Genomic DNA, 14,084 nt, shown 5'->3' with positions numbered 1-14,084 from the left:
TTGAAAGGTAAGCCCACAGACACATTTATGTAATAATGTGGTTGGCTGTTGGTTCTAGACCTCATTCCTGTCTCCATTCTCAAAGGAAGGCAAGCCAAGCTACCACGTTTTTATGTCCTTTGCTATGAGGGGGCAGGGGGTCAAGGGAGAGTAGGGATTTTAGGAAGTGGTGGGATTAGGCGTTGATGACTTTTATTTGCGACTTTTTTAGTGTACTGCAGAGTCAGTTGTGCTTAGTATAAATTATAACATCTTCCTCTTTGGGTTTTGTGGGACCTAACTAAAAATGCTGTTTTTCATTAACATCATATTAACTCAGTCCTGTGTTTCGTGCAATTGAGTTTGTGTACCTCATTTACTGTCATCGTAGGGATTACTGTATATGTGGAAATCAGACAAGGGGAGGTGACCAAATATGGGCAATCTGTGGCTCATGTATATTTTCTGCCAAGATAGGAATATTTTTTTACTGCTTCAAGGAAATAGACTGTTCTATGTTCTAAACTAGACTGTAAAGCAAATTCATGACAGATTTGGTTTCAGGCCCCTCTGGGACCTTATCTTTGCAACTAGAAATGTAGAGGTACAGAGGTGGCATGGAGTTTCAGCTCCTGGCCCTCTCGGCTCGACTCACTCACCCCAGATCCGGCCGCCAAACAAGATGGACGCAACAAGATTTTGTGTTCCTGCACAATCAGTCAGGGTCCTTTCTGCGTTTATTCTTGGCCCTTCTTCAGTTGTAATCAGTATCTCCAGATACTTTAAGTTTTGCTGTTGATCTCTTAGCCTTTCCCCTTCTCACCACCACCACCATACACAAACACACAGAGAACTCCCTAGACTCTGCTTCTCTGGTAAGCATGACTTTGGCGTCTGCTCCATCGGTGGAGATACACACACATAAAATCCAGTCTATACTGTCTGTCTCTGAAGATAGAGGATAAGAGATCAAGTCCCAAGATTTTTCTCTGGGACTGAATCAGGTTAAGTTTTCTTAGAAGCAGAAAAACCTGGGCTATGTCCTTGTTGAGATTCCCAGTATATTAAAAATAGGGGGAAATGCTGAGACAGGGTTACACAATAATACCGCTTCAACAGATTAGCAATTCGTTGTAACTACCACCTAATGCGTCATGTAACAGTTGAAATAGTGTGTAACTGAGGTGACTAATTCATACAAAAGAAGTTACCTTAGGGTTTAAAATCAGATGTAGAATGGGTATGGATTGTGGGTTAGATGTGCTAATTCTGTGAATACACACTGAGGGCCTACTGTGTGCCAGTTTTATGTACAAGGTGCCTCCAATCTAGAAGTTTGAGACACAGCATGTGTTTGTTGTTTGCCTGATATACTTAGGTCTGATTTAAATGCTCCACCACAGAGAAAATGTCCAAGTATATTGGCTGTGCTATTTACCAGTTGATAAGATTTAGCGGACATGTTGATTCACTGCACACTCTAGGCTGCAGCAACACCTGCTGAACGTTGAGTTTTAAGTTGGATGCACACACACTGTCCGTGTGTCTCAGTGATTATATGAACTGAGGCCCCTCATGACTCTCCTGGCTCCTGTGAGAGATAGAGACCCTGTGCCAACCATCAACTGTGCAGCTGGAACCACCTTTTTTTACCAGAGTGTAACGAACAACCATAAATACCAAAACGAAATGGAGTAGGGAAAGGGAAGGGGTAAGAGCTGGAGAAGATGCTTATCTGAGACTAAAAATCAGAAAGGACTGAAGAGAAGGTCAGGGAATGCAATGAAGAGACAACAGGAAGCAAGCAGAGGCAAGTAAGGGCTAGGACTAGGTCAAGGCAAATCTCCAGAATGATCTGTTTACTGATGTAGGAACTTTTACTAGGTCTGGGCACAGTTACTGAGAGTAGTAGAGTCATAAAACAATGTCATTGTTAATTATAAGATCAATTCTCATTTATTTAAGATATATTTATTAGGTACCTATAATAAGATAAGCTTTGATGATGTAAGCAGTTTGAATCATTGTTGAGATAACTAAAATTCTAGTCTTCTTCAATAGAAGAATCAGCCCATCAACTTGGGCTGGCTTGGAAATGCAGTTCTCACTATATTAAGAATAGGGGGAAATCTTGAGACAGGGTTACACAAATAATGGGAAAAAGCACAACATAGGACTCATTAATACATAAGCAAGAATGTTTGAGAATATTGTCTACTTATCCCAGTCTAAAAGTAACTATGGCTGGGGCGCCTGGGTGGCGCAGTCGGTTAAGCGTCCGACTTCAGCCAGGTCACGATCTCGCGGTCCGTGAGTTCGAGCCCCGCGTCGGGCTCTGGGCTGATGGCTCAGAGCCTGGAGCCTGTTTCCGATTCTGTGTCTCCCTCTCTCTCTGCCCCTCCCCCGTTCATGCTCTGTCTCTCTCTGTCCCAAAAATAGATAAACGTTGAAAAAAAAAAAGAAAAAAAAGTAACTATGGCTTTTGCCATGAAAACTTAGATAGGCTATCAAGATCTCAAATTTTTGGTTTTCTGCATGGTTCACATCTTTAAAAAAAAACATACCACATGATGATTGTCTCTTAATACATAATCAGTGTTTGAAAATGTGATTCAGATAATTTTTAATTTTTTTTTGCAAAGGGGTTATTTTATAAATGGTTCTACCGAAGTTTTTTTTTTTTTTAACTTAACTTACATGTAGGTAGGATCATATTATTCCGAAAAGCAAGATACACCTTTACTAGCTTTTCTATTTTCCAGATACCTTAATGCATAGTTATCTAGGAAGATGACAAAAATAGTCATAGTTAACTATAATTGAGTATTCAGCTATGTTTCTGTCTTAAGTACTTTATTTTGCTAAGCAGTTGACATGCAGGATGTGAGACAACTATTATTATTATCTTCATTTTGTCAATGAATAAACTTCAGGCAGACGGAGTTTAAGTGCTTTGCCCAAGGTCACATAGCTGGTAGTCCAGATTGTTTTAAACTCTAAACTTAACTATGCCCGCAAAACTATTGCATGTAATACATGTAGAGTAATTAAACTTACTAGTTATTTTTTTAGTAGTAGAGCCTTGGCAAAGCAAGGCTTTTCGTCATAAGGAATTGTGAAAATAGCCATCAAACTCTACCACCTACTACCCATCCGTGTTGCGGTTATCAATCCTACATAGGTCACTTCCCCTCCTTTTTTGAAGATTTAATTTCCTGCATGGCAATGCATGCCATAATTCTTAAAAAACTTCAGTAACCCATAGATGATTCTGCCAAAAACCTGGCCTCTTAGTTTCTTGATCTCCTGTCTTTCAGTGATCCCATCCTTCCCTCTATGCCCCTGATGGGCATAAGGCATAGTCTAGAACTTGTCATCACCAGTAACTGAAACTCCTTCAATGTCTTCTTTAAGCATGTATCTCACTGTCCAATCAAACTTGCCCTGGCTCCAAAATGCACGGACTCCGTGCTCTTTAATCCTTTGATTTTACTGAGTCTCACCCTCTTCAAGGCATCCGTTCCTTTTGTACTCTATTTAAATTCAGTGCTGAATCCGCAAAGGTCACTCCTTTGTACATACGCTAATTGTCTTGACCAGGTTTCCTTTGTCCTGTTGTCCTGATTAAAACATAACCCCGATTGAAGCCAACTCTCTGCCTAGTCCCTGCCCACGCACATGCCGCTGAGTGTGCCTGCAGAAAAACACACCCCCAGGCACGATGACTAACCCAAGTGGGTCCTTACTGCTGCCTGGCACTCCAAAGGCATTTCCCGATTCCATTGCCTCTTTATTTCAGGGACAACTATTCCATACCTTGTTCCTTCAAATCTTCCACACCTCCTCCCATATCCTTACTCTCAGCTGGTGACACTGCTTCCTATTTCTCTGAGAAAATAGAAGCAATCAAAAAAGAATTTCCGCCAGCTCCCACGACCACATCAACCCACCTACAAGCATCTGTGCCTGAATACCCAGTCTTCACTTCTGTTACTAGGGATGAACCATCTGTGCTCTGATCAAAGACCAGCCCCTCCACATGTGTAGTGTATGAGAGCCCATCCTCCCTGCTCTTCTCCAGTAAACAATTCCTCTAGTTCTTGCCTTTTTAATTTTTTTTTCTCTTTCTGCTGGATTTTTCCCACCGACATAAAGTATATGCTGTTAATCCTCTCCTCTTAGAGATTATTTAAAAAATAAATAAAATTTAAAAAATAAAAATTGTCTTTCTTCTTCCTACTCTTGCTTCCAGCTACTGTCCATTTTTCCTCCTTCCTTTTTCAATGAAGCTCTTTGAAAGAGTTATCATGTTCATTTTGGTTTCAGAACTGTCTTTTCCAATTCTTTCTAGAACCCATTTGGATCAAGGTTTCTCTTGCCATGCTAGTCATGTCAGGTACATGAGAGTTCTCCGTATTCCTCACTTAATGGTCAATTCTCAGTCCTCGTCCTACCTCGCCTATTAAAAGGATTTCACATAGTTATTTCTGAATCCTTGAAACACTTTCTTCATTTGGTTTCCTCATTTTCTTTCTGCTCCTCTTGCTGTGCCTTTCTAATCTTTCCCGGTCTTCCCACAAATATTTATTGTGCACTCTCTGTGTGCAAAGTGGTGTTCTAGGCATTTGTGATACACCCAGAAGAAAAACATACCAAAATGCCTACACTCATATAACTGCCTTCTAACGGGGGGAGGCATATAAGAAATAATAAACATAAATAACTAATAAGTAAAATTTATCTTCAGTTAGAAAGTAAAAGGACAGAGAATATTAGGGGTGTTGCAATTTTTTTTTTCAATGTTTATTTATTTTTGGGACAGAGAGAGACAGAGCATGAACGGGGGAGGGGCAGAGAGAGAGGGAGACACAGAATCGGAAACAGGCTCCAGGCTCTGAGCCATCAGCCCAGAGCCTGACGCGGGGCTCGAACTCACGGACCGCGAGATCGTGACCTAGCTGAAGTCGGATGCTTAACCGACTGCGCCACCCAGGCGCCCCATGGGGTGTTGCAATTTTAACGAGGGTTGTCAGTGAAACTTCACTGAAAAGATGATGTCAAACAGGCAAGCACATCCCCACCTCAACCCCTTTGCCCTTGCCATTGTCTTTTATGTTCTCTTTTCCTTGGCCTGAAACATCTTCCCACTGATCAGTCTCTCAGTATGTTCTTCCTTGTCTCCTTTTTTCCTTTACTGAAATGTCACCTATTAGTCAACACTTTCTTGGCCACCCCTTTGAAATCACAACTCCTTTTCCCTCTTCTCTATTTGATTTTTCTCTTTAGTATTTATCTGCATCTCAACTGCTCTTTTAATTCTGTATCTCAGTTAGTGCTTGGTTTTCTATACTGTAATGTGAACTCTGTAAGGGCAAGAATTATTGTTTATTTTTTCACAGTTGTATTCCCAGCCCCTGAAAATGATTAGAAATATTCAGGCTTTCAGAATTTTAACTGGGTCAATAACACCAATTTATACTTACTGGGAAATTGTCCATTTGACTACATTTTCAATATTATTGCCATAAAATTATTCAAAATAGTTGAAAATATATTTTTTTTGGTAATCTTTTCTGTGCCTGTAGTTAAGCTCCTATTTTTCCCCAATATTGTTTCTTTGCATCTTCCTTCTTTCCTTAATTGCACTTTTGACACTGTTGATTTTCTTTGTTGGACTCTAACCATCTTTTTTCATCAACTTTCTTACCCAAAGAATGATGACATCACTCTGTCTTGTGTGAGAAAAGCCTGGCTTAGTAATAGAGGGGAGAAGCCAGGGAACCAGTCGCAGTAATCCAGGTAGAGTGGCCTGAACCGGGATGGTAGTTCTAGAGATGACGAAAAATGGTCAGATACTGAATATTTTTTTAATGTTTATTTATCTTTGAGAGAGACAGAGTGAGCAGGGGAGGGGCAGAAAGAGAGGTAGACAGAGGATCTGAAGCAGGCTCTGTGCCGACAGCAGAGAGACCTGTGCGGGGCTCAAACTCACGAACCATGAGATGGTGCCCTGAGCCAGTGTTGGATGCTTAACCGACTAAACCACCCAGGCACCCCTGAATATTTTTAAGGCAGAGCAATTTGTAGCATTAGATATTGATTGTGAAGAAAGGGGAGTCATATTTGACACTATGATTTTTCAACTGAGCAATTGGAGAATGGAATTTCCATCAGTTGAGGTGGAGAGACAGTGAAGCAGGTTTGGGGAAAAAGATCAACAGGTTAGTTTGGGGCATGCTAAGTATGAGAGTTCTTCACATCTAGGTGGACATGTAGAGTAGGCAGTAAGAGATAAGAGACAGGAGCTCAAGACACAGGTAGAGGCTGGAGATAACTGTTCAGAATCATTGGCATATAGAAGGATGTTGAAAGCTTTGAGACTGAAGATATTAAATAAGGAAGCATAGACAGAAAAAACTGTCAAGAACGGAGACCTAAGGGAATCTAATATCCAGAGATCAAAGAGTAGAAGATGAACCAGCAGAAGAGTATGAGAGGGAGCAAATGGTGAGGTGGGAGGGAATCCAGCTCCTGTGTTGTCTTAGAAGCTAAGCAAAGCAACGTATCAAGGATAGGGCATTTTCCATAACATGGCCACAGCAATGCTTTTAAAATGCAAGTTTATTCATTTCACCCCTCTCAAAACTTCCCACTAGCTTCTGCCTACTTAAAACAAGCATTCCAAAATTCTTACAAAGGCCTGTGAGGTCCACAGATTGACAGCCCTTTCCCTCTCCTCCCTTCTCCCCTGCCCCCCACCCCTACTATGCTAGTACTTCTTTTGTTCCATCTCAGTGACTAAGAGAGGTGCACTGACTGCTCCCACAGCTGCATAGATTTGTCAGTTTCTCCGTATAGTCCCATCAGTTTTTACTCAATGCATTTTGAAGCTTTCTCTTAGGCATGTTCAGAATTAACATAGACACTAGTAAATTGGAAGTTTCATCCTTAAGCGATTAATGATATAATGATTTTTATTCTCAAATCTAGTTTGTCTGATATTGTTACACTCATACCAGTTTTCTTTTGTTAGTATTTGAGGGTTCTGGCTCATTAGGATTCTGAGTTTTATTGTTAGCACCTTATCCAAGTTCCAAGACTCAACTTCTGCAGTCATGGTATAGATTTTTGCCCCAAACAATCAGCTTTTCCCATTGGTTTTTGCTAGGTCTGTGATCCAGTTTGGGGTCATAATTTTTAAAATTAATTAATTATTTATTTTGAGAGAAAGAGGGAAAGAGAGGATCTCAGGCAAGCTCTATGTCCAGTGCAGAGTCCTATACAGGGCTTGATCTCACGACTATGAGATCATGACCTGAGCCAATATCAACAGTCAGATGCTTAAGTGACTGAGCCACCCAGGCGCCTCAGTTTTGGGTCATATTTTAACAGGAGTGGGAGACCTAAGAGATTTTGCTTACTTCCTGCAAGTGCACCAGTGAATTAAAGTCACAGACTGTGCTCAGCATCTAGCTGGTTTTTAGTGAGATGGCTTTTCAGAGATCCCAGTGACATCATGCCCACTATAGTTTCTTTATCATATTTTTTAAAATGTTTTTGTTTGTTTTGCTACCTTGTCATGATATTTTCAGTTAACTAGATACTGACTATAATAAGGAAGACTTCTTAGAAGGCAACTGGACATATGGGTATTCCAATATAGTCAGAGACCCCTCCTTACACATCAACATATAGTCACATAGAATAAATCGGAGCTGGGCGTGGTGATGGGTCTAAATTTGCTCTGCACTCACTTGAGTGGGTCTCAGCGAAGATCATAAGCCATAGAAATGTGCCAGGAGGTTATAAAGGAGGAAAAGAGTGACTGAAATACTCATAGCCATTAGTTGCTCTAAGACAGCCTTCTGTCCCCTGTGATCAGCTCCTGCACAGAATGCCCTCCCTCTGGCCTTGAGAAACTTGTGAATATCTGAGCAGTTACCTACAATTCCAAGCAGATCAATATATTATAATAACAAAATTTACCAGGATAGAAATAGTTTTCCCTTGGATTTTTCTACAATGCAAAAGCTAATGTCCCTCAAATTAAAAGGCACAAACACATATGACCTTTATGTGAACAAATACATATGACTTTAACATTTTAATTTATATATGAGTGCCTTCATTTTTTCCCCCTTCCATCAAATGTCTCTCTTACTTGTGGCCTTATGCTTTTTATTGCTTCTATTTTGTCCAATTAATCCACAAAATCTTCGTGTGGGTTAAACTAACTGCTAATTTTAATGTATTATCCTGGTGGGCTAATGGGTCTTACTATTCATTGAGTGACAAACTGCTGGGTGTTTATTCTGTTATTGAGAAACAAACTAAACTCTAGAGAATATGGCATGAACCATCTTTCATCTCTCTTTGCTTCTATATGAGAAATTGGCTAGGAATTGTGAAACACCTGTGAAGTCTTTATATGAATAAGCCTACCAACAATGAAAAACTCAGAAAACAAATAGAAATAAAATATTAAAATTTGTGTAGTTGTATACAGCCTATAAAGAATATTTATAAACATCACATTTGATCTTTCCAGTCTGATTTCTATAGGACATTCCCTGTGCTTGTTTGAAATCTTCTAACCATAAGAATATTTAATAATATCGTGATATATGACTTACTTTAGATGGCAAGCAAATTTCACTTGATAATAGTCTGCATGTGTTAGAAGTAAAATAAAAATAGTGATATATATATGTGTATATATATATATATATTTATATATAAAACCATTAAAGGGTTAAGCTAGTTGTGCTTAGTGTTAAGCTTCTAAAAACTAAGGGTTAAACTAGTCTTGCTTAGTTTTAAGCTTCTAAAAACCAGTTTATTCAAAATCAAGGAAAGAGAAAAATGCTAACACATCATTGTTTATAGCAGCAACTACATTTTCCTTTGGACCATGTGCCTTTAAAATGTCTGAATACATTGCTCTGCAACTGTCGTGTGTGTTTAAAAGATGCCATAATTATTAGATACAGCTCTAGCACAGGTCTTAGGGATAAGCACCAGGGCTCCTGTACAAGGTAAAAAGCCTATGAAAGGCACCAAGCCACATCTGGATGGAGCAGCACGATCAAATTGTTGAGTACATTGACTCATCGGTACAAGCTGAAAATTATGCTTCCTAGCCTCCTGTGAACATGTTTTCTCATTTTTTATTTTTTTTTTTAAATCGTGTCTTAGGATCTGCTTCAAAACACAGATGCCCACAAAAGAGCATTCCATGAAATCTACCGGACCAGATCTGTTAACGGGATCCCAGTACCACCTGATCAATTAGAGGACATGGCCGAGAGGTAAGAGAATGGTTGGTTTGAAATGAAGTGTCTTTTTTTAAAAACTCGGTGGATGTTTCTTCCATTTCTTTTCTTTTCAATGAATTGACTGTTGGGTTTTTTTAAACAGAGGTGCTTACATTTAGTACATAAAAATTGAGCTCCCATAACATATGCTAAGAATGCTAACATCCTAATATGTTATTATTTGCAGAGAGTAAACCTGAATATCCCCACAGCCTGGAAATCACAGAAATGGTTTCTTCAGAGGCTGTATTTTTATTCAGCACCGTGAGGAACATTATGTAATATTGCAAAAACAGCTTATAAAAGAAACAGATGAGAGTTGTCTTGGCAGGGGAAAGAACTAAATTAAATACTTCAATCAATCACGATTTGCCTTTAAATCCAGAGCTAGAAAAGGAATCAGAGCCCCTGATAGTGATTGATCAGCCAGAGTTTAGGAGACTTTGTGCTTGTATTATATTTAGCACTGACGTGTAACAGGTTAAATAAGCACTGCTCTGTTACTATTAGTTACTTACATTCTGTAAATTCTCGGTGTTTTATTTCTAGGTTTCATTTTGTTTCCTCCACATCAGAGCTACACTTAATGAAAATGGAATTTCTAGAATTAAAGTACCGTCTGCTCTCACTGCTGGTTCTTGCAGAGTCAAAGCTGAAATCTTGGATCATCAAGTATGGGAGGAGAGAGTCCGTGGAGCTCCTTCTGCAGAACTACATCGTAAGTCTCTCTGGTGCTTTGACAAAGAAATCAGAGGACATGTGGATTTAGCATTTAATACCTATCGGTTGCTTTGACGTTGTAATTTTTATCTTGAATTTAAACATGAAGGTACCAGTATGTTAAATGGGTTTGATAGAAGTTAGTAAGCTTTTCATGGCAACCTGAAATATACACTTATATTCTTTGGAAATACAGAAAGACTTAGCTTCATGAATCATACCGAACCATTGTGACTGGCTTTATTGCTTAAAAAAAAAAAAAAGTTTTTGCATTGCATACCCATGACTTTGACTGTGAGCTCACTATTGAAACTGAATTAAAATACTTAAAGATCATCCTCACATCTCTAAGAAAGAATCATTAGTAGTTCAGAAAATTCTGTTATCCAAAAGGGGACTGTCTAGTTTTTAGGTTATTAGGTCCAGCACGTCTCTGAGTTTCATTGCTTCTTGTGTGCATTCAGGAAAAGTAAAATTCTGTCTGTGAATCTCTGTACCAATTTAATTTTTAAAGACTATCTTATATTTTGGGCTGTCAGTATAAATAATTCTATATTTACATGGAATAGTAGCCTTGCATTAATGAAGAAATTAGGTTGTTCTATCAGTTCTCATTACATGTAATTAGAGAGTTATTTATTAAAGGTAATTTATTTCTGTTAGCTAAACATACCCCCTCCAAATTTATTAGCAATACAAACTTGTTTTCAAAGTTCATATTCATAAGGCATCTCAGTCCTGTACTTCTCCACTTGTGTTTAATCACAAATTCAAACTGATAAATTAATAAGTTTAAAATACAAATCCATTTCTAACCTGACTAGTGAGCTTTGTAACTGGAATGATTGAATGTTGATTAAAACCGTATCTTTGCTGAAGCATTCTAGAACCAGAATGTATTTGGCTATATTTTGATTACATTTTTAAAGTGATTACTGAACAAGATGCATTTGGAAAATAAATAGGTTTACAGTAAAATCTTCCTGTAGGTTTATTATAATTGTCTTGGAAACATTTGTCAAAAAATGTGAAATCTGTTATATGGTATGTTTCCCTTATTCATATTTAATTGTTATGGAAAGTCATGAAAAATCTTATTTTTTAATTTCAAGCAATTACGTTAGTCTTTTAAATATTAAATTACAGACATGCATTTATATTTTTGGATTTAGTCATGTCAAATGATACACTCTGAGCTCAGTAGGTAATTATGCAGATCTGTCTTTGTTCTAGCTATTTAAGGACAGCCAATCAGACTGAAATGCTTAATGGGGCTGTTCCACCAGGTTAATGTTCTAATACAATGATGTTAGTAATTCTCTTTGAACTTCTCAGATAAAAGATATGTAAGTAGAGAGTTGTTATAATGATAAAACTTTCATAAATATTAATTAAAGAAAAACAGTACTTCTGTTTTCTCCATGAAGAGAAGTTCACTAAGCTGCTAGATTTAAACTGCTACACAACTTAAAATAATTGGCAAACTTGATAATTATGCTACCCGTGTGACATTTTTATGACCATTTCTGCATATTCTTATTCCGTAGTGAAAAATACCTATTTATGGCTAACCCATCTTTTCTGAAAAGGGCCTTAAAGTATTTTTTTGTTTAATAGTTTTAATAACTGGGATGTTGTGTGTTGTCCATGAGCCCAGTGTCCTCCATGTGTGATCTTCTAACCCAGTGACAACCCCAGTGGCATTTTCTCATGGTTTCACTGAGGGAATCAAGCCTTTCAATGCTCAACCCACATGTTTTAGGTGGCACAGTTGGTAAGAAGTAGAATCAGGATTTGAAATCACATCTTCCCGAACCAAAAGCCATGCTTAAGTACTGAACTTTTTACTAATCTAACAAAATTGGCTGTGAAAAGTTTTTTTTTTTTTGAACTTAAAAGACCAAATAATTAACATGATCTCCTGTAGCTTAGTGAACTAAGGAGTACAGCTCATGTAAATATTAGTTCCATTTAATGTTAGCTCATATCTGACAATATTTTACACTAATATACTATAGCCTGATAGTGAGAGTTGTTATTATTTATGTTATAGGCAGCATGGTATTGGGGCAGGGGGTGGTGAGGTAGGAGAGATTGTTACATGATATTAATAGATAAAATAATTCATGTTACTAAATAGATGTTACATGGGAATGTGTTGAATCATGGTTCAGCTACTTACTACCCATGTGACTTTATAAATAACTTAATTTCTAGGAGACTTAGTTTTTCCAAAATTTTTAGTAATAATAATAATAATAATAATAATAATAGGATAATAGGGGCTTTTGTAAGAAACAAAGATGGACACATATTGTTTTCCTTTCATCTCACACCCCTTAGAGCTTCTCTTATGCCTTTGGAATTTGTGAGAAAATAATTTTCTTTAGAATGGACCATTTCAAAGAGTGAAGACTTTCAAACAAAATAATAAAATCAAGTTCTTAAATCCAGTCCTTCCCTTGGTTTCTAAAAAAATTTATTGTAATGAGCCATATGCTGCTACATCATCTAATAACCAAAGTAATATGCAGGATGTAAAGGTTCCATAATTATCTCTTCCTTAGTTTGAATTCTCGATTCAGTCTTATTCATATGCAAAAAAATACATCATTTTTTAAAGGGTGAGAGAATCAAAAAATGTGCTTCCTACTTACCTCTTGTACTAGGTGCTCAGGTATGCAGCTGTTGTGAGCTAAAGAAATTCTTGGGAAATATTTCATGAATGCTTGTTAATTAAATCTAGGCCACATACTATTCATAAGAGATTACCTACTGTAATATAAGTCAGGAGATAATTGTTTTGGTTTTTGCTGTCAGAATTGTTCTTGACATGGCCATGTTTGTTAACACATGCTTCAGTTTTACTATGGAAGAAAGAAGATCATTCTTTTTCATAAAAGAAGAACTCTTAGAATTGTGGCCTATATGAATGCAACATAAGTAATGTGATTTTTTTTATTATTTGTAATTATTTTTATCAATGTAAGTAGGCGATTCTGTTAAAACCTCTTCTCAAAGATGATTTTTAAAATATTAAATTACCTGGTTCAGCTCCATTCAAGTGAAATCAATAAGTGAAACTTACTTATTATCTCTACATTGATCTTCCACTAAGGAGAAGAGTAGAAGTTTAGTATCTTCCACTAATACTTTGAATTTAGTGGGATAAAGAGGTATCTTAATTTTCTTGAAGTGCTATCAACAATAACATGGCTTATTTGTTGAACTTGATATCCAAAAAGTAAGCCTTATTTTGAAAGAAATAAATTAATCCCATTATTATTTTAAGTATACTTTTGTGTTTACACCCTTCTGAGAGACTATCCAGATAGCTCCTGGTGAAAAGGAGATTTAGCAGTCCTCCTACCAAAATGATATTAATAGATAAAATAATTCATGTTACTAAATGGATTTACGCTGTATTTGCTCTCGTGTTCATTCTTAATTAATTTGTAAACAACTCTAGGAAAGGCATATTTAATTAAGTCTTTCTGTCCAGACAGGTGCAATTTCCCATTCTTCTGACACTTAGAACAATTGTTTTTCCATTAGCTTCTTGAAATTTGAGCCAAAAATAAATGGAGACTATTTTTTAAACATTGCCAAATATATTTATCTCTTCAGTGGTCTACAGTGTCTTACAAATTAGTTGTAACTTTCTTTTTTTGATCAAATTATGGTATGTTCATTTGGTTAAATTATGCTAAATTTAAATTACAGTAAGTTACTCTTCCCCTAGTTGGAGAACAGGGAAGGTTAATGAAGTAGAACAAAAGGCTGAAAAATTAATTAGCCAGACAACTATTGTTTTACTTCATTCTCAGACAAAAATAATACAGCCTATTAAGTTACTGAAGCAAATATTCATCATGGAATCCTTCATTCCAAGTAACTCAGAGCTTTCTCTATTCACTCTATTCCTGAAGAATAATTAATACATAAATAAAACATTTTATAAGCATAAAATGCTATGCAATGTGTTATGTATGTAACGCTTTTAAGTATTATCTTGCAATATGATAAACATTTATCAATGAAATTGAGGGATGTTGTGAAATTTTTTATGAA

The 14,084-nt window shown here is 37.0% G+C and overlaps 1 protein-coding gene across 22 annotated transcripts in view; it reads left to right on the top strand.

The window, feature by feature from the left end:
- SYNE1 (spectrin repeat containing nuclear envelope protein 1) overlaps positions 1–14,084 on the top strand; it is a 482,603-nt gene that overhangs the window by 151,919 nt on the left and 316,600 nt on the right. For 21 of the 22 annotated variants that reach the window (XR_006717653.1, XM_045500062.1, XM_045500061.1 and 18 more), the window contains 2 exons: positions 9,175–9,287; positions 9,843–10,011. Coding sequence is in view for 21 of the 22 variants with exons in the window: in XM_045500062.1 (XP_045356018.1) it covers positions 9,175–9,287; positions 9,843–10,011 (282 nt within the window). In the remaining variant the exon portion in view is untranslated. Of the gene's footprint in view, positions 1–8,886; positions 9,072–9,174; positions 9,288–9,842; positions 10,012–14,084 lie in introns of those variants that run through there. The other variant, XM_045500066.1, reaches the window with a different exon arrangement.

Source organism: Leopardus geoffroyi, chromosome B2, assembly GCF_018350155.1.
Source record: "Leopardus geoffroyi isolate Oge1 chromosome B2, O.geoffroyi_Oge1_pat1.0, whole genome shotgun sequence".
NCBI lineage: Eukaryota > Metazoa > Chordata > Mammalia > Carnivora > Felidae > Leopardus > Leopardus geoffroyi.
The sequence above is the reverse complement of the archived record's forward strand: the minus strand, read 5'-3'. Positions and strand labels throughout refer to the sequence as shown.